The following is a 25,914-nucleotide window of genomic DNA, read 5'->3' as shown; positions in this document are numbered from 1 at the left end:
GTATTCATAAAATTGAAGATGATGTTACTATGAATATTATGGATCGCCGACATTACTGTTGATTTAACATTCAGTAAAGACGCGACGACGCGTATTAATTACCTGGTAAATGGGGATATACCGATAAGATAAGCTGATAAGGCACGAGAGTGGGGGAGATCTAGATCTAGGTGGGGCACTCTAAACTATCATGATTAGTCATTTCGATCAGGGATTTACTTTTTCTTCCCACTCCATTGGGTCAAAGCTGAAAGCTTCAGCTTCATTTGGACACGTCCACATATTTCCCTGCATCTGTGCTCCAAGAAGCCGCAATACAGGTATTTAGCCATGATGGACTAATCGGGGAAATAATCATATCTGGGGTTTGGAGAGTTTCTCAACTTCTACCATCATTCTAACCACTCGTTACTCGTTACTCGTCTTATTTTTAATTCAGGGTCCACTTCGCCACGTTCCAACGCGATCCTAAAGAGGCCACGGTTTCTATTTTATTTTTTATTGTTGACTTATCGGACAAGATCAAAGACTTCCCACAAATCATATACGAGAACCATATAATTAACATACTTGTACAAGTCTAACGACGATTCTTCTACTATCAGCCATTTATCGTTCTACTGTATTACTAGAGGTTTAACAAGAACACAACCGCTAGCTTTAAGCAACCGAACATTTCCACTGCCCCGCGCTAAAGTACGAATGGGTGTCGAAACTCGACGGTCGAAATCTCAGAAACGAGATAAGCTTTCAGTCTCCACGAGCGGTCGCGTAAATGGTCACTCGAACGGCGACATGAGCAATATAGAGATGCGGCGGAAAACCGCTGCGCCGCAAGAGTCAGGCCAGGTCACGGCAAACCTCATAGGCCGTGAATCATTCTCCCTCGACGATAATATTCCGAAAACGCCCTCGGCGAACAATCATGGATTCTGGGAACTTCCCTTGCAAGATCAGAGGAATTTTATGTTACTTGTGCTGCTATATTTCTTACAAGGCGTCCCTATGGGTCTTGCAAGTGGATCGGTACCATTCCTTCTTAAAGAGCACCTCTCATTTGGAGAAATTGGTGTCTTCAGCTTAGCGTCATATCCGTACTCGTTAAAATTGTTATGGAGCCCGATAGTAGATGCGGTATGGAGTCCCAAAGTCGGAAGGAGAAAAAGCTGGATTCTTCCAATTCAGTTGATATCTGGGTTCAGCATGTTATACCTCGGGTCCATGATCGAGGGTTTGATGGCCACGACGGGCAAGCCAGGCGGCCCGAGCATTTGGAATTTCACGGGTTGGTGGTTCTTTCTGGTTTTTATGTGCGCGACTCAGGACATCGCCGTTGATGGGTGGGCCCTCACTTTGCTGACACCGGGAAATGTTTCTTACGCTTCAACGGCGCAGACGGTCGGTCTAACAGCCGGCCAGTTCCTATCTTACACCGTCTTCCTGGCCTTTAATTCTAACGATTTTGCCAACCGCTATTTCCGCTCCGTACCATCAGAGGAGGGCCTCTTAAGCCTAGGGGGCTACTTGACCTTCTGGGGCTGGGCTTACATTGCAATCACTATTGGACTTGCACTTCTTAAGAAGGAAGAAAAGACAAGGAATGAGGATGGTATCTGGGATGTTTACAAGATAATGTGGGATGTCTTGAAACTACGAAATATCCAGACCATAATTATCGTTCATCTTATTTCGAAGATCGGATTTCAAGCCAACGATGCCGTGACGAACCTTAAGTTATTAGAAAAGGGATTTGGCAAAGAGAATCTGGCGCTGACGGTCCTCATTGACTTTCCTTTCGAAATAGGCCTAGGTTATTATGCCGGCAAGTGGTCTCAAGAGTATACACCTATGCGCCTCTGGTGCTGGGGCTTCGTGGGTCGACTGATCGCTGCTATCTTTGCTCAGATCACCGTCAGTGCTTTTCCAGCTGGTGGTGTCCAACCTTGGTATCTTCTTCTCGTTATTGGTGAGCACGTCTTCTCGACGTTCACTTCAACAATCATGTTCGTTGCTGTTTCTGCATTCCATGCTCGGGTTGCCGATCCTGTCATCGGCGGAACTTATATGACCTTACTTGCTACGTAAGTACTCTATATCCCAAAATTACAGTTAATATTAGCTAACATTCAATGTCAGGGTTTCGAATCTTGGTGGTACATTCCCTAGATATTTCGTCTTAGGTCTAGTGGATACCTTTACACAGGCCACATGCCGTCCCTCGACACATAAGCTTGACAGCTCGGCGCTCAGAGGGCCGCTTGTAACGCAAGAGTTCTCCTGCGCCGTTCAAGCCGAGAGAGAGCGATGCGAACACGGCGGTGGTACGTGCGAGACCCTACATGACGGATTTTATATTGTGAACGTCCTCTGCGTCATCGTAGGGGTGTTGACTTTCACTCTATATATCAGAAAGAGGGTTCTGATATTACAAAATCTACCATTAAGGGCGTGGAGGTTAGCTGGATCTCGGTAACGGGGTACTGGGAAGTATCTTGTAAAATCTATATGTATAATATGGATAAGGAATAGAAATATTATCAATCACTAGTGGCTGCGATCTCAGCTTATCATTAGGTGTAAGTGTATTTACAGCCAAGATGAATATCAGGGCTCACCATTATCTAGTGGTCAGTAATAAAATCTTTGACTAGTTCAGCTATCAGTATCCAGTACGCATATGATGAATTTCGTCGTAGATCGTTCCAGGTAACAGATGAAATGGGTGGGTGTTCAACAATAGAGTGGAATTGCTTAGGTGAACATTCCCCAAATCGGATTGAAAGAAGCCTTTGATTGGCTAGTGTTTGGCGCAAGCGCATCTTTACCTTACCATCTAAAAAGTATCAATGTCAATAATAGAATGCTTAGTTAGATACAATAAAGCAGTTAGCCAGTTGAATCGTTCGTTCGACTTCCACGCAAAGATAGCCCGACTCTACAATAACCTAGTACGTTCCTTTCGGCATTGTTCACCGGTGAACAATGATGTTGAAATATAGGCTTTTATCAGGAGGACAAAGTTGTTTATAAGTAAGAAGACATTGTTTGGTGGAAGTCAAGTATAAATACCAAATAACATATCCCTCTTCTCTTATCCATATAGATAGATCATACCAAACTTGGAGCTTATTCGAATATATCTTCCAACGGTACTATCATCTACGAACGTAAACAACATTCTATCATGGAGAATCACGACATGAATATGTCCGAGTTAAGTATAACTCTCCCTAGAGTCTGTGAAGACTGCGAAGCAATTATAACAGATGATCCTCTTCCTAGTATTGTGCTTTACTATTTCAGTCCTGCAGGCTTCTTTGAAGAGAGATATAGGGATGTCGACATCCAATGTACAGAATGTCAGTTAGCCAACCTCGGCGGCGTCCGCGATGCCCTCGCAGCGGTTTACGATGCGCCTCCAGAGTTATTTACCTTGGAGATGTTCCAGAAGTTAGTCAGCGACCTCCATGTTCTCGGCGCATTCAATTACCCCGAGACGTGGCATAGTCTCCCGGCTATTGTCTGGAAATGGAGGCATATTATCCATCTTGAGGCCTTATTCAACCAGATCGAGTTGTGCCTAGGTAAGGAATGGGCTATCAAGTTCTTTCGGTACGCGGCAGATGTTGCGTTCCTTGCTGCGGACAGCATCTTAATCTGCCTCCAACACTCGCCGCCAGGGGGTGGTGATGTTGAGGCTTTAAGGCAAACCATCGCGGATATCCGCAAATCTATGATTGACCCCATTCAAGACCCAGAGGGCTTACAGTCGGTTTTTTCCTACATAGAAGGGCTGTTTAAGGCGAACGGGTATGCGCGTTACTTAGGAGACCCGCTAGCCGAGGTAAGTCCTAACGGCGACAAGATCGATGATGGTTCGAGCCTAAAGGACGACCAAAACCTCGCCAGCCAAGAAAAAGCCAACGGTCGCTAGTCATGGCCATCGCTTTTGCTGGAGGTTTAATGGCACTTCCTCATGGGAATTTCTAGTATCATATTCCCATTACCATGGGTTCTGATATCTAGTTCTACCTTAAAGAGTCTTTATTGTCCTAGAGACACATAGACATAGACATAGTTACATAGTACAATAAAGATTCCAAAACGTTCTTCGCAAAATCTAATTTTGTGTTTTTCAACCCGGTGCTAAGCATGCTGGTTCATAACCGTCAAAATATTTGCATTTTACTCCCACGTTTGTAACCCCTACTCTGGTTCGATACTAAGCGGATAACTTAACGGCTAGTCAATCGGAAATAGTAGGCGTAGCGTACTCCTTTCAGTACATTTTAATTTGATTTAGTTACCTAGCCTATGTAGTAACTGAACCTAATGACGCGAGCCTACATGAGGGCTGTGATCCTGTAGAATAAATTCACAATAATTGAGGGCATTCTGAGAGCATTCTCGCAATCCACGGTTTATTCATTAAACCCTAATACGAACTTCTTCACCAAGGCAAGATGGCCGAGTTGGTTATGGCGTGAGGTTAAGGTCACCTTAATTCCAGTATCCTCATGGAGCAATCCGCGTGGGTTCAAGTCCCACTCTTGTCAAAAACTTTTTGTGGTAGTTTTCTGGTCTTTCGTGCTAGTGATGGGCACTAGTATTCGCGTACTTCCAGTATGAATAAATGAGGGATCACTGTACCTTTTTATATATTTTTATACCTTTTTAGTTATAAATGTTCATTAATTAACTGATGTCGGTAATGGGAATAACTCACTGTAAAAAGATAGGTTCCAGTTAGTTACAAGAAATAAAACTCCGCAGAATTGCCTAATATCATTTAGTAGAATTTTCTTCTTCGGTGGTATCATTCCTATTTGCTATTCTTTTCACTCAGGTATGCATTATGAACATGTAACTACTATCATGTACCATTAAGATCCTAACTCATATCCCAAACTGATCGCTTACCAAATCAATGGACAGCCAGTGCTCATAGATCCGAAGTGCTCCATTCGTCCCAGCCCTTCTTCTCACCAGGTAGTCTCACACTTTCCCACTCCTTCTTGGTAACGTTCTTCCACTCGTCGATAGGAATCCAGCCGATATAGGCTCTGTCGCCAAAACCACCAATCCAGTATACTTGAGTAACGACAAGCCTCACGAACTCGGATTCGTGGATCTCATTTCCTGGGAGCCAGTACTTGCTATCTGGATGCGTATCTACGAAGCATGATGATAATGCTTTAGCATCAGACGAATTAATCTTCTCGATATAGCCTAGCAAGCTGTAACGCGGAAGATTGACCGCGCTGTACGGCACTCTATCCTTAGTATCTGCATCGCGTCCAAACAGCCAGTCGAAGAAGGTAGATTTGATACGCTTGTCTGGTGGGTATGGGGGAGTCCATTCCTGGGCTAAGCTGATGTTGGAACCGCTGTCCACATTCCTGAAGGTAGACCCGATCTTAATAGCCAGGATAGTAGGGTTGCCCTCCTCTTCACAGTCAGCTACATACTCCATCAGTCCGAGAGGCACACCGCCGAGGCCATCTGGCTGACGTCCGCGGGACGAGTCCGGGAAGACTGTGGCGAGAGTGCCAAGTGGAGTAAGAGCTAGGATGCGCCGACCGAGCACAGCAGACTCGTACGAAGTCGGAATCCTATAATTTGATTCCGAGGCGGGAGGGTTGCTGAGTATGTATTGCGGCTCTATGGTAGATTCTGCTACGCAGGAACGCGCAGCTAGAGAGACGAAGGGCAAGCTACGTAGGAACCTCATTGCGAAAGAGTGTGTAAGTGCGTAGGGACCGTGCAGCTAAACTTCGGCAAGGACGGGTAAGACGTTAGAATACAAGGAAAGAGGATTTTTAAGTTTAGAAAACTCTTAAGATTACAATAGATCAAAGTTAGAGTTGAAATCACATTTCCATTCCTTCTGTTTGATGGCGTTTAGCGGTCTGTTAGAGCTCATCAAACAAAAGGAAGAAGATGAGGCCGGTCACCGGTCTGAAGTTCAAACGATCCCATGTGAAATGATGCATCAGGTGGGTCAACTTCAATGTGGGTCGTAGTATGGAGCTTGCCTTAATGAGATTAGTCACTTAAACCTTGAAGTACCTGAACTTAACCCCGCTAAACTCTACGTACCGATAAATACCCGCAGAATCTTACCTTATCCGGTTTATGCAATAAATTTTGACGCGGGGCTTTCGGAGATGCAGCTAAGTCATAGTCACATGACCAGGGTTTACTTAACCCTTTGTGGAAATTTTGACGAAGCCAGACTCTCTTCGGTGTGACTCTTTCCACTCCAAACCCTCACAACATCATTCTGAGTGCCAAGACTTGCGAATTCATCAGCAAAACCCGCCCACATCGACCCATTTCTTCTACTCTTACCAACTTCATCGACTTCTAAACAGTCTACAACACAATCTTTCAAGATGGGAAAAGTTCACGGATCCCTCGCCCGTGCCGGTATGTTATTCCGATTGAAATTCTAATGCATGTTATGATGCATGTTAAGATGTAAGATGGAAATTATACTGACAATATTCTTACAGGTAAGGTCAAGTCTCAGACCCCTAAGGTTAGTTCATCAAATATTCCGAAAATTCCATCCTCCCAATTAAGGAGCGCGCGTACAATTTAAGTAATTTATGTCGCCAACCGTGAACGATTATTCGAATATCTAGCGACTCAGCAAAATAATCTACAATTTGCCACTTGCTTTGTCGAAAACATCACCTCAACCGAACCTTCCGAAGAGGGACTACATCGTCTACCACATCAATACGCGCGCTTCTTTCATCGAATATGCACTCGCTTTAAACACGATCATCAAAGATAAAATAGTACAGGAAACTAACAACATTAAAATAGGTCGAGAAGCAAGAGAAGTCCAAGACCCCTAAGGGCCGCGCCAAGAAGAGACTCACATACACCCGCCGTTTCGTCAACGTCACCCTGACTGGTGGCAAGCGAAAGGTGCGCATCTTTTTTTTTTTAACTCGGATTTATCTGGATTTTTTACTAACAACTTAGCAGATGAACCCCAACCCTGGTACCTAAGCGCGACGTAGCGCCTACCCTCTTGAGGGCAGCCGGTGCCGTACTCGGGAGGATTCGGAAGGCGATGGACGAGCAGACATTCGACAGAGTCTAGCTCTGAGCGTCCACCTCTTTTACGTATGGCAGGCAAGCACACTCTGCTCTATTATGACCGGAAGTGAATGGATGAAACGGAGGTTACGGATGCATACGGATTTGCATCTTTCGTTAGGGAGTCATACGGCATCATCGTTCTGGCTTGGTCTTGGTCATTACCCACAGGCCTCTCTGTACTTACGCAGGTATCGCCTGGAAAAGGCAGAAATACAGGGGACAGTAATTTTTCTCTGCAAAGCTCGTTATTGGTAAAAGTGATTGTGATTGTCTATGCGTGTTACTGGCATATGCTAGCGCGCGTGAATCATGCTAGCTGTACCCATTATGTTTCTCTACATAGACTTGCCACATCCTCAGCATATGAGCATCCTAGTAATGAAATATATGGCTATGGTGACGAATACAGGCCTTCCTTCTAGGTGCCATCTGATCGTGCCACGCTTCAAAATGAAAGCATGCCGGAATACACAAAACATCCCCTTTCCCACTAGTAAGTAACATCTTGATATTACAGATGTCTTATCCCGGCCAACAGTACTCAACACCAAGTCTTTAAATACCCCTTCAGCCTAGAGACGGGACTTCGTCGTCTACTTAGGCTTCTGCTTCCTTTATTAGGTACATATAGAATATTAGTACCTATCTAGCATAACTTCCCCTGGTGCGCTCTGCCACTATAAAGCTAATAGCTGCCAAACATGGTAAATATGTATGAAGACAACTATCTTCAGGAAGAAGATGAACATTTGGAGGTTTAGCTACCAACATATTCACTGTGATCTTAGAGATACCCCTGACTCTTCCACTTCTGCCCCAATATTAGCCTTGGTTGATATTGTGGCGGCATTGTTATGCTTAACTAAGAACAAGTTATCATGCTTTCTTCAAGCTTATCTACGCCCAAGTGTATAAGCTAAGGTAATACCTCTAGGACATAAGTTTTATGATGATAGCCTAGTTAGCCTAGATGCCATACTTTGGGAATATGCTCAAGGTAATAAGCAACATTTCGATATCTGTGCTGACTAGACCTAGGCCTAGGCATATCAAACATCTTTACCACTCGGCAAGATCCCGATTATAGCAGAACATGCAAGAATAAAGGAATTCCACTCTTGAAAATGCCCCTTGATGGACGTGATGATACCTCGTATTAAGAATCGTATTAGCATTTCCCCTTAGTTAATTAGGTAGATACGTTACCAGTAATAGTTCTGGCTTCGAATAATCACAACTCTAAGATTCCAATAATAGATAGAAACTAACAAACCTAACACAAATAAAAATAGCAAAGCTACAAGTACTGAAAGGCACTCACCCTAGCTACCCTCGACATCACATGCAAACAGCTTAAACAGACAGCAAACTACACCTCGACTACACAACTACACCATCCCACAAACTCGGCAGACAAACAAGCCAAGCCAAGCCAAGAATAAGCTTCCCTCACCCCCTCTATACGAATCCAGCTTACCATCGGCTTTACACCAAGTACGAAGTAGACAAAGAAAAGCAGAGAAACAACACTCAAGTTTTAATCTCTAAGAACAAAGACCAAAATCAAGCTATGCATGGAATGCCCAGCACCACTTATCATCCCTTACCTCCTTAAGAACTCCTATGCCTAACTTAACTTGACTTGACTTAACTTGTTTAGGTAGGTACTTATAGTCTAAGCGCAAGTCTTTACCTACCTAGGTATCCGATGAACCTGAGGAATAGTTCCTAATCCCAATACATTCTGCTCCAAACCTGGAATTATATGCTCAAGGAGGTATTTCAGCTAGTAAAGGGAGAGAGATGTATAAAAGAAGGAATACGTAGATGTACCTTCGACATTCGACATACATCTCGAGGTAACTATATGCCAAGGCCCCTCCCCCTTCCCCCCTTTTCATTTCTTGCCGGGTGAAATACGTACATGCACATCTCTGACAGTGGGCACGGAGTGGTCGGGACCGGGACCGGGAGCATCAGTGTCTACCTACTTACCTACCCACCTACTTATAGCGTTGTAAGTTCCAGTGCTAGGTACCTAAGGAAAGAATTGTAGCCTTTTGGGTCCTAGCAAAAATTTAAATTCAGGTCTGAGCTCCTTTGTACATGGCTTTAGTCTTAATTATATTCTTCTTCTATCCTAGCATCTACCTAAACAAGCGAGCAGACTTTCGTAACAGCAGCATTGTATCCGCAAAGGGTTGAAGGTCTGCTTCATAGGAATTGGGGTAGTAGAGTGCGCGCGTCTCGGATGCCCTTATCTTATAGCGTCGCTATTAAACCACGAAGTAGCACAACTGACTCCTGACCTGTCCTTGTACCCTATCCATCTGTCTGCTAGTCTGCTCACCCGTCCATACGCGCAGCTTAATAAAGCTGGGTCTGGTGGCCATGATCCTCCCCTATGCTTTCTAGGTCCGTAGATGACCTGCGTGCCTGTCTAGAAACAACAATGGTATCAATCCCGTATCTACAGACCCCTTATCCGAGTCCTAGCCACCAAGGCAAAGAAAATACAGCGCAAAATTCGTGGTGCATCCGACCGAACCACTTGCTCGTAAAGTAAAGGGTTGTCCTAAACGGCTATCGTACTAATAAACTACCGCGACATGTCCCGTAACCAAGGTATCGTTTAGAATCTTGTGATATTGCGAGTGAGGTCGTGCTGCGTACCTAAGGTATTAAAGGTAGTAGACGGATGCCAAGAGGAACTAAGTGCAAATTCTTCGTAAATGTATAGAGTTAAGTAATTCAAACTGAGGTAGAATTGCTATCAAATTCGTGATATAGCATTGTGATATAAATTTCCACCGGCACGTAGTCTTTGGACCATGCAGATAGAAAACTAAACCTCAATGTTTGGGTGTATAATTATGTGAGCGACCAAGAACCCGATACCGCAGCAGTAAGCCATATGCAGAACTGGCGAAAATGTCGGGTGAATGGTATATAAAAAAGTAATGGTCGCTTCGTCATAAAAATTAAAGAATCCAACGCCGCCATATATGTGATGTCGTGAAAATTCGTCATCCATGCCGTAGCGAGTTTAGCCGAGCCATTTTTCACAATAAACCGGTCCAGTCATTCGCTCTTAGGTCAGACACGATTAGTCGAAGCCAGAAAACCTCCATGCAGAATCCAAGCGAAAGCGCTTGAGCAGATGTGTAAATCGGGAATCCCAGAGCCGTGTCGTAAATAGTACTTAGTACAGTCGTACATACCAGAATCCTTCGGGGAAAAAATATTAGAGGCTCATGGTCAACCACTCCCATTCTTGAGGGCCGTTTCCAGATCCAGAGTTCATTACACCAGTAGAGCCCCCGGACATTCCGGTCATGCTGTGTCCCATCATCGGTCTTTGAGACATGCCAAAACCGCTGGCAAGACCCAGGTTTCCTGGGTTCGACATGCTAGTGAATCCGCTCGAAGAACTAATGGAACGAGCTGCTTCATTCGAGCCAGTCGAATTCTCGGGGCTGTCAATATCCATACCGTTAGATGACTCATTTGGCCCAGTGCTTTTACTACTACGGCGCTGACGCTTGGAAGAACCGTTGGCGCCGATATTTCGCGGGAGTGAGGCGGCACCCGGTCCTGGTGCATTCTTTGGTGGTGCTGCTGCAATTGGCACAACACCTTTGCCGCCCACCGCACCAGTAGCAGAGCCCGCATAACTAGTTGGCGTACTTCCTGCTGTGTTACCACCGGAACCGCCAGCGCCGCTTGCAGGACTTTCGCCTTCATTGACGCTGCCGGCTCTGTTGGTCACCGATGGTGGCGTAGTCACCTGCGCTGCGCTGTTCGTAGCAGACATAGCCAGCGTCGAATTTTTTCGGGAGGCGGGTCCAGAGGCAGTCCCTGCCGTGTTGCCAGTATTCTTCTTAGATCTCGTGCTCGTTCCGCCGACAGGAAGGCTCGCGCCAGATCCACGGTTACGTTTTTTAATAACATCGGTCTTTAGACTTAGAGGCCTCACGACTCCGTGGAGTTTCAAAAATAGACCGCAAGCGTTGCACAAGGGCTGGCCTTCTGGGTTTCGACGCCACAGCGGTGTGGTTTGTGTAAAACAGTTAGTACAAGTAGTAGGCGTGCTTCCATCTCCCTGCCCTCCCGCGGCAGCTTGCAGGTTGCTCGTGGACCCGTGTTTGGAACCAGGCGGGGAAGTAGGTCGACTAGGTGCCACGGAAGAGAAACCCGAGACATTACCTGACACATCTGCTGGCGGAGAATTCGGGTTCGACTGAGCCAATTTGTCGAACGGATTCCCACGGCCACCCATATTAGCATTTGGCGTCGAAGCTGTACGAGGGATCTTCTGACGCCTGTCGCTGGCCGATCGAAACGACTGGGACCGCGGTAGGCTGCCTTGGCCGTCCCAATCACCCGATTCTAAATAATCCGTTGTCGTGCCTCCGATAGTGACTTGCTTTCGAGGCGGTCCACCAGGATAACGAGCTGCTTGTGTGCTAAATTGACCAGGCAAAGAAGCATCCCATCCCATAGAATTTTGATTACCCATATCCATCCCTGATTCGTTTTCAGGTGAAAATTGAATACCCATGTTACGATCAGCGAACGCACCACCCTCCTCATCTTCGTTATCGGAATCAGCACCGAAGTTAAACATGTTCTCATGTGTCATGCCAACACCTGGAGAACGAACTGGATTGTCCGGCTGAAAGACTTGGCTTGGATCGACATGACCGAAATTAAGGGTCTGCGTAAACGAGGCAGAAGAATCTGCCCCGGTAGTGGTTGGTGGAAACATAGAGTTACCGTTATGTTGGTGCATAAATTGCTGGTTCATCTGACCCCTCATAGACCCCGCCGGTCCTGGACGGAAGTTTGGTGCTCGTTGATGGCGCATGTCCATCGAGCCGAAAAACAAGTTCTCATTTTCTACCATAGGATGTGGTGTAGAAACAGCCGACTGATATGCAGATCCCGGTGGGGAATAGTAGTCTGCGCCATTGACCGAGTTGGGCGCAACACCGTGAGGGTTATAGAAGTTTGAAAAGGGGCCATGAGGAACCATTGGCGATGACGATGGCGAGAACGAAAATCCCTGCTGGAAAGGTCCTGCTGAAGTAATGATAGGATCGTTCTCCATAGGGAAAGTGTCAAGAGGAAAGGGAACACCTGGATGGTGAGGTACATGGGTGTTGCCGTTTGTATGAGAGTTGTCTAAGGAGTACTCGTGGAGATCAGAATCGGCATCCATCTCGTTAGAAACATAATTATTGCTATTAAGAGCAGAGACGTGAGGGGAAAAATTAGCAGGACGCTTCAAGTTTCGAGTCTATCACATTATCATTAGCTCTCTCTACATATATTTACCGCATGAGAATAGGAATTTCGCAGTAAATCAACGTGAGAAGTAAAGGGATTAGGTATTATGTTTTGTTTTAGTACAGTAAACAAAGGCACCTCAGCTTTACTTACTCGTCTCTCGTCAATGCTAGTTTTCCGATGGTGCCGAGTGACGTAGGCAAATTCATCCTGGTTTTTCTGGTGAGCCGGGACAGGAACCGACTGGGGAACGAAATGCTGCGAGGGTGTTTTGCGGGATTTGATAGGAATAGCAGCGGCAGTGGTGTGAGCCACCTTCTCCGCCTCTTGTTTGCTCGCGTCTGGCGAAGGCGTCGCCGTGAATCCGGCCGGAGTCGCGACGCTCTCGGAAAATATAAAATCGTCAAGATTCATGGGATCCGTATGTACAACGTTCTGATCTGAGGTCTTTCGAAGTTGTGCGATACCACTGGGAGCATTGGCAATGTTCATCGCGGTGTTGTCGGTCTCGTAAGAAGCGGTGCGACTGTAGAGACGGTTAGAGTCGCGATGCGCCTACACAACACTATACAACAACCAACATACCGAGCATCTTCCCGCCGTATTTTCTGTAGATTTAAGTGCATCATGCGCCACGTTAAATTTTCCATGCGCTCCTGGTTCGGTAAGCTCTGCTTCATATTACGAAAGAACCTCCAAATTTGCGTTGCGAGCGGATCGTCTCGCTGCATCTGCTCTAAACTCTCGTCGTTTCCGGTTGTTCCATTTTGAAGACTCGGAGAAGTCGAGGATTGTAGAAAATCGAATATTGTTGGGTGGATGTCTGGTTTTGTAAAATCTAAGTTAAGCTCATGTATGCGCAAGTCACCAGGACTGCTCTCGTCGGTATTCCTCTTACTCGTCTGGGCCGATTCGGCGGCCGACTCAAAGGGCCTTCGCGGGAAGCGAAAGTCATGCTCTGTCGTGGTGGGATTCATGGCTGTCGAAGGACTCGATGTCGCTATAGGCGACACTGTGCTGGCGGCCATATCGTAGAGGGGCGAAAAGGGAGAAGAAAAAAAAGAAATTCGGGTCGAGGACTCTTTTTCTTTTTTTGTACGGGGTCGTTGGAGAAGTGATTTCGTACGTATTACGGATCACTTTCCAAGTTTCCCCACGTTCCAAGGTTTAGACTGTCAGCCCAAGTTCCTTCACAAGCCGAACGCTATATCCTAAAGTTTGTGCCCCCGGGTCCTAGCGCCTATGAGAATAGCGAACAGCTCGTAAATATACACGAGATAAAATGGAAACGGTAGAAACCCAGCGCTAAACTTGTAGATTGAGTGCGCAATTGGTTATTGTTTTTTTTTTCTCTCCCTTCCTAGCTAGCTCGTTCGACCTCTCGTCCTTGTAAGATGGGAGAAGCGTGATGTATAGCACCTCCCGGTAGAGGTTTGGGGAGGGCGGAGGAGTGGTAGTAAGAGCGACAGCTACTACAGCAGAACAAAGCAACGACAACAATAGTAACTCGGGCAGTTCACTGTCGCATTGCCCTTTACAATTCCACAGAGCGGGTTGGGTGGATTGGATGGTCACTCATCAGGCAGTTTGGTTCGGCTTTGCCTAGGTGACATGGGTGTGGGTGCACCCTCAGACTTTGTAATGGAGGTGGATGCAAGTGCAAATGCAGATGCTGGTAATTCCTTGAACGAAGGGGGGACCACACTTGGACAGGCAGGACAGGTAGGGCCTGGGTTTTTCTCTCGCAGCAGTAGCAGCAGAGTGCAGCAGAGCTACTGGGCTAGGCTAGGCTTGGAATGATTCCGGTGCTAGCACCCATGGGACCCGGCGATCCACGGTTCCAGCGACCCCAGTGGGCAACGGGTGCTTCTGCGGCTTTGTTATGTTAGGAAGGCTTGGGAGGGCTTGGGATTGATGATTCTTGATGGCTGATCCTGGACCAATCCCACAAGGACAATTGGAGCTCGAGGGATTCCTTCGACTACCTCCGCACCTAAGACCCCAAAAGCTCATATGCAGCCGAAGCGAGTTCTGACGAGGGGTGGATCTGCACCGAAATTAAAAAGAAGAAGAGACCTCAACTAGTGGGGGGTATTTGAGGGTGGTTACTATTTCGAGTCTTTGCGTTTGAAAACTCTCTCCTGTGATTTATTAATTGCGATGGTTATGATATATTATAATTCTTCATATTTATATTCCAGATCAGGCGTGGGGTCTTGGATGGAGTTGTATGTAGAATTGTAAAATTGTAGAGTTGTAGAAAATAAAGTCTGCATTTAGACGATTTGAGAGACATTATCGAGTTACATGTTACATGCTGCATACATAGAAAAAGCTTGCCCAGGTGGTTATGCGACAAGGTTAGGCGATTACATATGGATGTTAGGTACCTGTGTACATACACATATCTGTAGGGTACCAACAGGTACGTATATATGGATACTTAAAGTGTTGTACACTACTGTTGTACTAGGCGTATCCTTACACCTCTATCCAAATATGTTAGTAGCCCTACATGTACCCCAAGTACCAATGCTAGCATTAAGACAGATCAAGCTGGTGCAATTACCCGCACGTAAAGGACTACCCATTAACTAATGACACGAATAACGAGGGCCACTAGGTACTTACGTACATGTAGAGGTATATAGATTAGGTACCTTAGGTACGTAAGAATTGTATGTAAATAATACTAATTATACACCGGAGGAAACATACAGGCAAAATTTAAAAAAAGGAAGAAAAAGAAAAAAAAAAGAAGAATTGTAACTGTGACTTGTGCGTCGGTCCATGGAAAGATCCCCAAGCCATGATTTTCCGTATGTACATCCCGGCCGTGCTAGGTACAATTATGTTACATTTAGCAGCTGCAGTGCTGCGTCAAGGTATTCGCCCCGTACTAAATACTTCCGACCTTCGCTTTCCTCCAGCTTGCGACCGCGCCCCTCTCTTTTTCTCTCTTCATCGTTCATTGTCCAACTGCAGTCTGCAGCGTCCCTCGAGTCAGGTTAACATGTTAATATTGTACACACAGTAGCAAAATATCCGGTACGGTTTACTATGTACTAGTATCGAAGCGGACCACCCCATACGATCAATACCTACATCGGAAGTATGTATCTATCTACTTTGGTTAAGTGACGAGCGTTGCTAAGACGTCAGGTACGTCAACATCCAAGATGAAAATGTAAGATCAGTCAGTTTTAGTCGAGTATTTGGTAACTTCAATCTGCATAGACGTTGTAGCGCTAAAGAAATAAGGCAAGGATGGTCCTCGTTCGGATCGTGATATATCGTGAGAGTATCGTCCGGTCTAACGCCGATTTGTGGAGCGACGGGAAAGAAACAACGCTGTTCAGGTGCTAGTTAAACTCGTTAGACTCGAATTAAAAGCTTCATACACATGCTTTTGCTGCCTCGCGGCTCAGATATTCTTAATACACTACTCGGACCCTTCAGGTAGGCTAGTATCGACGCTATGCTCACTTGGTAAGAAGTCTTTATGGGTCTCGGGAAAAGCCGGTAAGATGTCCTACGGACGGCTTAGAAACTCGAGCGTTATACTCATAAAGACATGGGGATGGGGATAGCAACTCTTGTCTCACTCATACTTGCCATGGGCGGCTAGCAAGCTCGAGCTCCGAAGCCGCAATTGCAAAGCTCATTTCTAAAAGCGTACTGTCATCCATTGATGGTGTTGGCTTTGTCCATTAATAATGTAGGAGGGTAACTTGGAAATGTGTCTCATTTTCCAATTCGACGGCAAAGAACTGTGCATGAGGTTGTGTTACCAGCCTCAGGATGACCAAGCAGCATAGGAGCAAGCATAGAGGGCGCGAATTGATTCTCAATGTATTTATTTAACCTAGCGGGCTCTTTAAACTACATGGGTAGCTCTAGACGTTCCAACTTAAGTAACCGAAGTCCTCTCAGTTCGCTAGGTCCAACACCTTCCAACGTCCGCCGCGGGATGTATTACAGCAACGTCGTCTTTAGGGAGACAGGTCGTCATCCCGTCGAGAAGCGAGAATTTCACCGAGGTGGGGGTTCCCATTGTTGAGAGTGATAGCTCACACGGTAAAAGATGAAAAGATCACATGGACAACATCAAGTATTCCTTCGTCTTGCCTCCGCGATACTTGGAAGTGTCCTGGTAAAACAAAACAAAAAAATCCTTCGTTGGTGTCTACGTGAAACGGAAGATTTCTAGCATCATGTTGAACACCCAGCCTACACTATGGTCCGATATGTAGTCGGACTCGGAGCCTTAAGAGGGGATTAAGCTTGCGATCTAGAACCGGGCCAGCGAGTTCCGATGTCGAAGGGACCAGGTCACTCACAGCATCTTGCACCTCGACAGTCTTGCAGATGTGGGAAAGGGTTCGCAACGGATGAGAGCTGTGCTCTGTACCGGTAAAGTAAAGGGTACGCGGGACGCGCAATGTGGTCCAAGCCAAGGGTCGAGCCAAGGACCAAGGGTTAGAGAACAAGGATCAAATAGTCTTACATGGACCAGATGAACGAACCCCCACACTTTTTGTACGAACCCTGACAAGATGTCGCAAGACAAGTTAAGCAAGGGCCCAGCCCACAGGCCATTTAATCCCCACTCAAGCCTCTCTTTCACTAAGTGTGGTAGGAAACAGCAAGCGAGACCGTGGCTAATGGATCATCTAAAGCTGACAAGCTCGCGGTACACCACTATTAACCATGAGTTGCTTCAGTACTGGAGTTGCTTAATAGCCGTCCGCTACCATACTATGTAGTTGAATCACGAACTCCACCAGACCAGCAGCATTCATTCTATTTTTGGTCAACAGATCTCGTATGAACCTGCGTCTCTCTTATACCATGGCCATATCTGATGCCTCATTGGTACTGCCCTTTTTTTTTCTTCTTTTTTTTTCCTCTTTTCTTAACTTCAATGCTGCCCATTTTCGATAAATAACTGCCTGACCAACACGGCAGAAGAGAAGACTCACTCAGCCTCGTGGCTTTCCCATATGGTCCTCCAACGCAAGTCTCTTTGGAGGATGGTTCCGGCTCCCCGCCGTTTAAAACAATAATGACGAAACCATCCGTTGACTCGCTAGCTATTATAGCCATGGCTAAGCCCTTTAGTGAAGCCGCCAAGGTCTAACGGTTACTTTTCGTTCGCGTGGTAGTGGGCCGGAACACCCCTCAGTTAATCGTTAGCTGCATTGGTGTTCGTCCGTCACCTGAAGAAGAGGCTGGTAGGGTAGCCAGTCATCATCTTAGATCGAGCTTGGACTATTCAGCGTTGCAAGACCAAGGCGCAGATCGTCGCCTTCTCTTGCACAACAGCAGGAACTTGGAACCCGGGCACTCGTAAATGAATTAAATTCCTACTATAATATATACATGCATAACAGCTTTTATTGTTAAAATATGGGATATGAGCTACCGTGTAACTTCCCCTGTCTAGACGCCCAACGGCAAGTCGAGATGCATACTGAGGACCAGAACTCTGTCACATGTCAAATCCTTGAAATTACATACATAATACTAATACCCTCCACTTACATCCCCGGTGTAAGTAAGATGGGACCATAAATAAAGCGCCTATTACAACGACTATCGCATATTCTTATTAATATATATTTGGTGTCTATTCAATGTCTCTCATTCGACGACTTGGCTGCGTCTGGAATCATGCAGATTCGCTGTAACAGAAGCTTTCGAAGTCGGCTTCTCATATATTTCCCCTTTTGTCTGCAACTCTCATAAGGCAGGTCGTATACAAAGTGTTTCTCTCCCAACATGCGACCCGTCGCAACTTGTAATTCGGGATCGCCACTTTGTCATAGCGCAATATCACGGAGTGCTTCAAGGAGCAACTACACTAGACCAGGCAGGTCCTGCATCTCATAAGTTCATGAACTTGCTAGGACCCTGAAAACCCGGCGGAGTGGGTCGACTGTCCAAAATAGCCTCAATTGCTAGTAACGGCTTCGTTCCTAGGGGGGGGCCTTATCATTTATGCAGTATACTACATAGTATGTATAACACACCTGATGTAATCAAATTCGATTCCACTGGTTCTTTGGTCCAAACTAGGGCCGGTAGTTGCCGCGAAGGTAAAGTTGAACCTATCCAGGCCCTTTGCTTCGGCCGCACTACCGAAATAGGTCATCGTGGGCTGTTACATAGAGGTTACTTAAGGTGAGGAGTATGATGACATTATACTAACTAAGCTTGTACTATACCCAGCTGTAAATAAATCACACCTAAGAGAGTCTAGTCTTACCGAGCCGTTGGACTCTTAAGCCCAGGGATGATTTACAAATACAATATGATGCAGGCGTAGAGCCAATAGTGCAGTTAAGAAAGACCGAGTGCTTACCACCAATCAATACTCTGTATTTCAGCGAGGCCCTCGTGACAAACTACTAACAACCGCACTATAGCACTTACTAGAATCTGGTACCGAACCGCTAGGTTAAGAGGTTAGGTTCTAGGTCCCGGTGATCTCGGTGGTACTAAATCGACCGCCTTCTGGATTTCCGATTTCGTCGTCCTCCGCCGGATTTAGCAATTTCCTACTCCCGGTCCGAGGCATCGTAAATCCTAGGGGATGTCCCCGAGGCTGTACTTAGAAGTTCGACAGCCGACTTGAAGATATTTCCAAAGGCAAAAGACGAATAGGCGGCCCGATTTTTGAACGGTCTAGAACTGGTTAGTGTTGGCAAACACCCAATGCAAGTACATAAAAACAGGCATTGGAGTATTTGACCGAGACGGATTGCCACACAAAAGGCCAAAAACCACGTGAGCGCAGGTATCCTTTCCGGGTTTTAGAAAATTTCTTTTCCTTCTTTCAATTTTTCTCTCCTCGTGTAGCCGGCCTCGGTTTCCCATTCTAGCCGCCGACAGCATCGTAGCTAGACCGGGGTCGTCCAATAAACGAAATGACTCGGCGTGGGGGTTTCCCAAGGGGGGAGAGACGCGGCAGGGTCGTCAGCTGGTCCACTAGGCGCGGGGGGGGGGGAGGCAAAGGTGATCTCGAGTTCAAGTAGTAGCGAGGAATCAAGATGGGGTTAAGGGAGAAAAAAGCGCCCGGTTGATCGTGAGGTCATCTGTCTACTCTTTAAGTGATCTCCCGCGTAGGAATGATGTTGTGCTACCCATCGTCTCCTGCTTCTCGTCAGACAAGCATGGAGTGGCTTCGAGCGGGTGATGTTTGTCGTTCCTTCGAGCGTCACCGCAAATGCTGATCCCTCAAGTAAGACCCCGCGCCAAATAGTCGAACCATTGACCAATCATCACGAGCGTATAAATAATGCGACAGCGAACTCCAACTTGTATACGACTTTCCCTTATCGTCCACGGCATTGGCAATGAGAGCTGTTGGTAAGCTTAATGGGTGAGAAGTTGAACCGTTTGTCTGTGACGAAATGGGGACCTCCTAAAAGATATAGACGGTAGATCTGAGTCCTCCTCCTTGAGTATCTTGTAAGTGACCACATTTGCCTATCTCTGATGGGCGTTCGAATGAGGCAGGTGACCAGGGGTTATACAGCCCTCTATCGTTACTGTGAAAGTTCCCCAGATAGCATAGAGCTTTAGAGTCATAGCTTTCAGCTAGATGGGACAAGCATAGAATTTATATTGTTTTAGGTAACCTGGCACAAGAGCTACTAGGCATTTTGTTACATAATAAGTCGCAAATCCAAGTCAGAATGTCGTCTAATTGCGCCATCAAGGTCCTGCTCCACCAAAAATAAATTTCAACTCCTATCTAAGCTTAAGAAATATCAGCTATGATTGAATATGTCTTGTCCTTGGATACCTGACATATGTTAGGTACTTATCTGGGGTAGACACACATATGCATGAGTATACCTAGTTGGCGCGGCGTATCTGGGGTAGATCTAGATAGAGATATCTATGACAACTCGATCGTTAGATTGCTCGAAGCGGTAGGGGTCTCAGCAAGAGGCTCTCCCTATTGTCGATCTATTCTTATCTCCCCTATCACGCAATCTCTGTCTTATCTTGAGGAATGTGAACACGGACACCTGCGTGTCCCGAGCCTTATTCAATCCTATAAAGCTGCTAAGCCATCCATCTTTATCGTTTAGTCTTAGATCCTCTTGTTGATGTTGTTGCCCCCAGGCAATTAGCTTTGAGAGCCGCTGAATAAAAGTTTCACTTCCGTGGTAAGATCGGTGAATATTGGAACTCCTGAGCCGTGAGGCTTAATCCTACTGATGAGAAATGGCTTTCTCAATTGATCAAAATGGCCTCACAAAGCCGCAAGCGAGGCAAGGCTCTTTGTTCAACTTGGTGCTGCCAAAAGTCCCTTTGTGTATAGGTCGACTCAGCGGCGATGGGGACTGACGGGAATTTATCGAAATATGCTGCTCTACTTGGGTACTTAGGCATAATGGCTCATTACAAAATACATACACATCGTCAGGACGATGTTGGCAATAGTCTCGGCGGACTGTAATTTTAAGCGGACCTGCCTTCAAACTTTGTTATGGGCTGGTTTACTTTTTCAATCAAGATGTGACAATGAATGGACAGGTGGAAGCACTTCAGAACTGGGAATACTAGGTTCACCCATCGTCCACATCTCAACCACCACGATCACAACAACAATAGCATACAACCCTGCTGCAGCACCACCAGATTCGATGTATTCGTTATTGGGGTGCTACGGCCGAGGGCCCGGGCCCGGCAAATCGAAAGGAAATCTTTTCGGAAAAGAAGGGGACTATGTCGTCCTAGCTACGGTGCCTGATGACCAGTTGACGATACGAGCTTGCCTTGAAGGTTGTGATGAGTTGGACCCGCCCAAGAAGACTTCTGATCATTATGGACTCGTTGGACTAAGTAATGGAAGGTAAACAACCCTATCCTGCTGCGTTACTAACAATTTCTGAACTATTCTACCTGTATGCATGATACTAATGAATCGTGTACCAGAGAGTGCCTCTGCGGGTTGAAACTTGTGGCAGAGGCTCGTAAGCTTACTCTTGGGGATTGCAACATGCCTTGTACTGGTGATTCAGGGCTATCATGTGGAGGAGCGGATACGGTCGCCGTATATACTCTCATCGTTGCCAGCGAGAGCGACAAGGTTACAAGTCATGACAAAACCCAGGATAGCAGTAAGTGCGACGAGAAAGGAGACGAGAGCGGGTCCGCCACTCTTACAGGAACTTCACTATCTTATACTCTCAATACGAGTGCGGCTCTCAAAGTTACAGATGGCTTAGGGCCTACAGAAACCGGAACCCTAGGAGATTCACAGGAGACATCAGGAAAGGCAATTCTACCCTCGTCATCGCTTCTTCCATCACCAACGCCATCCGATTCTCCTGATGCGCCGACCACTGGTCCTGCCATCGCCGCGATCACAGGTAGTGTCTCGGGCGCCATCATCCTAGCAGCGTTCATAGTTCTATGTGTCCGAGCCTATAAGCGGAAAAAGTTCCAGGAGGCCGCAGATACAGAGGTTGTAGTTACACCCGGGACGCAGCACGAGGACAATAACAATCAACTGCCACGTCGACCAGTCCCAAGCGCGATCGATACTACAGGACATCAACTTCGTGATCTGAACAAAGGAACCGGCCCTATCGCCGGAGGCGGCTATGAACGTGGACATGGTAAAAGAGATGAGGATTTAAGTACTGGCGCATCAACAGACGGCACATACTTGGTACCCTCCACACCCGCTCTCGAGTCTGGTACCCGCCTCCGTCATCCTGACCACGCCGCACGTCTCACGACAGCTTCATTGCCAACCTCTGGAAGTGACACTTTATACAACAAACTGATGGACGAAGTCCGCGCCGGCCCTGCTGGATCAGCGGTGACTCCCTCGCCATCCAGCCCGCCTCCGTCTGCAACAAGTTCGTCAGTCCAGTGGCGAGGAAATCCCCCGAAACCCCTAACGCCATCGGCAGCATCCGCCGGCCAGTTCGATTTCGATTTCAACGCCAAGCCCAGCGTATCGAGCCCAGCACCGGCTGCCCGTCCCGAAGCCACCCTTGGTGATCGTGCTTGGCACAGACGCAAGGTATCTACGACGTTCCAGCCACCGGCCAGCGGACCCCCTTCTATGCCGCTACCCCCTACGCCGCCTCGACGACAGCAGCAGCGAGGTTTTAATCCAGTACACTTCACTCCTACACCCGCGTCGAGAGTAAAGTCTAGTCACGGCCAGCATGATGATGGCAAGAAGAAAGAAGGTATTCGCGTCGCCGCATTGCCTATGGTATTACCCCTTGGGCTTGTGGGGTCAGCATGCCAAGATTCGGGAGCGGTAGAAACCCCAGAGCCACCGCTGAAGGACTCCCCTACGATACCGCGAGCACAGAGGGATTCTCGGGATTCTCGACAAGAAGGCTTGGTAGGAATTGGACAGGAAACGAGTGGAGAAGGAATAGGAGAAGTAGGAATGCAGCTGTTGCCGCCTAGCACACCCGCGGGACAATCTGGCTCTCGATCGAACAGGGACACCATCTACACGGTGGGAGAAGAAGACTGGCCTATTAACGGCGGTAATGAGGCACAAGGTCCGGAAATTTCTCCTGTATCGACGGATACGGTTGGAACGAGTATTCTGTTCCCATCGGATGATGAGCACGAGGCGTAGGGTAACGTATCGTAGGTAGTGAAGCTAATAATATCATGCGTTGTTCTCCATGCTTTTCCTTTACCTAGATAGATATCCGGTAAAGAAGAACCGCTACAGAAGAAGCCAATATAATTAATTGTACATTGGACCGACTATTCTTACGTAGTCTAAGTGTAGGTAACTAACTATTAATCATTTTTCTTCCTATCGCATTATAAATAGCTCCATACATTGAATGCCTCATTTTGTATTATACCTGTCAAAATAGCAAAACTCCATTCGTATACCCAAGACGCCATCTCATTCCCCTTATCATTCCCAAAAGAACGAAGCTCGCATAAGACATGCTTCTAAAGACCAGTCTAACTAAGTAAACCTGGCCCCTATATTCGGCAAGAGGTACGTATATAAATATAGAAAGTTCCCTTATAGCATACCAGCAACAACCAATATCGCCCCCAGCGCAATTCCCATCATACCCGTAACAACCGAGCCCTCAGCCCCCGGTCCCATCCCCACCGGCGCCGCACCACTCTCCGCGCCATCCGTTGCCGTTGGTGTCCCCAGCGTCGTGGACGTAGTCAGCGTGCCGCTCACAGCTAGCGCCACAGCCGCAAGTCCCGTCCCAGTCGTTGTAGCGCCAGCAGTATCAGTCGTCGTAAACGTAACTGTCTCCGTAGTCGTCGGTCCCCAGCTCCAGCCCGATCCCCAACCAACCCAGCCGTTAAACCCGCCTAGCCCGTTCCAACCACACCCAGGCCCGACAAACCACGGGGACCCGTCGAACGCGCAGCCCGTGACGGTAGCCACGCCACCGGTCCACGTGCGCGACGACTGGAAGGCTGACGCCCACTCGCTCCAGTACTGTCTATACGAGTCGACCGCAGACGAAATGGCTGACGCATTAGGGGGCCCATTGCCGTTACCAAAGGGGCCACCGAACGCCTTTGCGCCGCCGCCCCAGCCTCCTGGCGCAGCCCAGGTGACCGGTCCGCCCGAGTACGTGACTGTGCGTACGCCGGTGCTACCAGCAGATGTACACTCAGAGTACTGGGAACACAGGGAGCTGGAGAGCGAGGTATAGGACTCGAAGGCGGTGGATGAGGATGACGTGGCACACGCGCTGCTGATACACGAGTTGATGCTGCTGCCGTGGTCCGAATCGCAGTACTCAGACTGCGCAGGCCAGTCGCTAGTTACAGTGGCGGTTGGGCTAGACCAGGCGGAAGAGAGACAGGATTGCTTTAGGGGGGAGATGTTAGTGGGTCGAAATGAATATATTATAAAGGAGTGTAGCTAGATAGGGAGTGGGTAAAGCAGGGAGGTTGTATACAGTAGGAGGAAATGGGTACAGTGAGCAGGTGGACTACGAGGAGCAGGCAAGAGTAGAAAGAGAATAACTCACAGCACAACCAGGAGCACCTCTCCACCACTGCGCAGAAGCAGCCGCAGGTGCCAAAACGATGGCGACGGTTGATGTCTTCATCTTCCTCAAGCGGACTCGTATAAGCCGGTATGTATGTACGAACGAAGGTATATCCACTTCCTATATTCTAGCAATAACGGTGCTTACTCTAAGATGCCAAGATGCCTTCTCGAGTACACATGAGAAGATACCAAAGCACGTGGAGATAGGAAGAACCAAAGAAAGCATACAAAGTCGAGAAGAAAACACGAGAGCATATACTTATATGCTTCTCTCACCGGTAGCTATCTCTGGGTAGCCGAACAAAGACCGGACGGGTCAGCAATCGAGACTTTTGTGCCATGTACCGCATCCACTAAGAAACAATTCATTCTAGGGCACGGACCACAGTAATCAACTATACGATATTTGGCAATGATTTGAGCACATCTTGTTGTGGGGTGCTTTAGCGAAAGCCAGATGAGGTTTAGGCCATTACAAATATAGTGTAGTTGAAGCCCGTGGTCCGTGCCCTAGAATGAATTGTTTCTTAGTGGATGCGGTATGTCAAGGACTATCACGTAACCAAGACTAATATGTCCAACACCAGGGCTGCGAAGACCGTTCGTCATCGCCCTCACCTTCACCTACCTATCTTTGTCTATCTATTCGCATGCTTGTTTGCTTGCCGTCCTGCATAGGTACTCTTAATTTTCGGCGCGTGTGGTCATTTCTCTACTCTCTTCTCCTCTCCAAGTACGCACTTGCGAACATTGGCTCGGCCACTACATACATTAGGTACCTACCTACATACCCTGGCTCGGGGGTGGAGAAGGGGAAAAGGAAAGAAATGTAAAAAAAGATTAAGGTTAGGACAAGTTCGGGCTGAGTTTCGCGGCGGGAAGTGTAAGCTTCCAGAAGAGCTTTCTCTTCCCTAGTCCATCGCGCTGCCCAAGTCGATCCTGCACGCGTGAGCCCAGCTGAAGCCGCGCGTCCACGCAGCAGCTCTCCACCTACAAGACAAGAGAATGCATAGCGTCTATGTACGACCATATCTGGGGAAGATAGCGTGAACATGGTTGGTAGAGGATCGGCTCGGGATATGCTGTCCTACAAGAGCCACGACGTACGTACCATGTAGGTCGCGTAAGCTGGACTGGCTATATGTATTAGTTCCAGGCTTGCCGGTGCCGTAGGAGTCGTAATCGCCTATGTTCGGCCTATCAATACGCAGAATATCGCCGAGTATACCGTGAGATGTAGCCAACTTGTGTCTAAGGCAACTAAATGCAAGACAACTTGTCGATCGACTTTCCCTGCACCTAGTTCACATAGTATGACGGCATACATAGTACGATCTTGGATCAAACGTGGATACATTCGATCACTTACTCTCGTTTACTAGGAATTGGGTGGCTGAGTACTATGAAGCTTCGTCAGTGCCAGGTTGTGTCTTGTAAATGGAGGCTTGTTTGCGCGGGGTTAAGTATTG

General features: G+C 47.2%; 6 protein-coding genes across 6 annotated transcripts; 3 read left to right on the top strand and 3 right to left on the bottom strand.

Moving 5' to 3' along the window:
• Positions 1 to 702: 702 nt before the first annotated feature.
• GL218_02902 (uncharacterized protein) lies at positions 703 to 2,473 on the top strand (the record flags this gene model as incomplete). The annotated part of the gene is made up of 2 exons (XM_033579442.1): positions 703 to 2,081; positions 2,137 to 2,473. The coding sequence occupies 2 exons, from the start codon at positions 703 to 705 to the stop codon at positions 2,471 to 2,473; spliced, it is 1,716 nt and encodes a 571-aa protein (XP_033436749.1).
• Positions 2,474 to 3,184: 711 nt separating this feature from the next.
• Positions 3,185 to 3,934, top strand: GL218_02901 (uncharacterized protein; the record flags this gene model as incomplete). Its single annotated transcript, XM_033579441.1, has 1 exon — positions 3,185 to 3,934. The coding sequence occupies one exon, from the start codon at positions 3,185 to 3,187 to the stop codon at positions 3,932 to 3,934; it is 750 nt and encodes a 249-aa protein (XP_033436750.1).
• Positions 3,935 to 4,942: 1,008 nt separating this feature from the next.
• On the bottom strand, positions 4,943 to 5,731 carry GL218_02900 (uncharacterized protein; the record flags this gene model as incomplete). The annotated part of the gene is made up of 1 exon (XM_033579440.1): positions 4,943 to 5,731. One exon carries the CDS (start codon positions 5,729 to 5,731, stop codon positions 4,943 to 4,945), a length of 789 nt encoding a protein of 262 aa, XP_033437017.1.
• A 4,629-nt stretch (positions 5,732 to 10,360) lies between these two features.
• GL218_02899 (Nitrogen regulatory protein areA) lies at positions 10,361 to 13,433 on the bottom strand (the record flags this gene model as incomplete). The annotated part of the gene is made up of 3 exons (XM_033579439.1): positions 10,361 to 12,415; positions 12,559 to 12,931; positions 12,991 to 13,433. The coding sequence occupies 3 exons, from the start codon at positions 13,431 to 13,433 to the stop codon at positions 10,361 to 10,363; spliced, it is 2,871 nt and encodes a 956-aa protein (XP_033436533.1).
• A 7,632-nt stretch (positions 13,434 to 21,065) lies between these two features.
• Positions 21,066 to 23,035, top strand: GL218_02898 (uncharacterized protein; the record flags this gene model as incomplete). Its single annotated transcript, XM_033579438.1, has 2 exons — positions 21,066 to 21,274; positions 21,358 to 23,035. The coding sequence occupies 2 exons, from the start codon at positions 21,066 to 21,068 to the stop codon at positions 23,033 to 23,035; spliced, it is 1,887 nt and encodes a 628-aa protein (XP_033436534.1).
• Positions 23,036 to 23,443: 408 nt separating this feature from the next.
• On the bottom strand, positions 23,444 to 24,503 carry GL218_02897 (uncharacterized protein; the record flags this gene model as incomplete). Its single annotated transcript, XM_033579437.1, has 2 exons — positions 23,444 to 24,259; positions 24,423 to 24,503. The coding sequence occupies 2 exons, from the start codon at positions 24,501 to 24,503 to the stop codon at positions 23,444 to 23,446; spliced, it is 897 nt and encodes a 298-aa protein (XP_033436536.1).
• Positions 24,504 to 25,914: the final 1,411 nt, after the last annotated feature.

The sequence above is a fragment of the Daldinia childiae genome (genome assembly GCF_008694065.1).
Source record: "Daldinia childiae strain JS-1345 chromosome Unknown Scaffold3, whole genome shotgun sequence".
Classification (NCBI taxonomy): Eukaryota; Fungi; Ascomycota; class Sordariomycetes; order Xylariales; family Hypoxylaceae; genus Daldinia; species Daldinia childiae.
The sequence above is the reverse complement of the archived record's forward strand: the minus strand, read 5'-3'. Positions and strand labels throughout refer to the sequence as shown.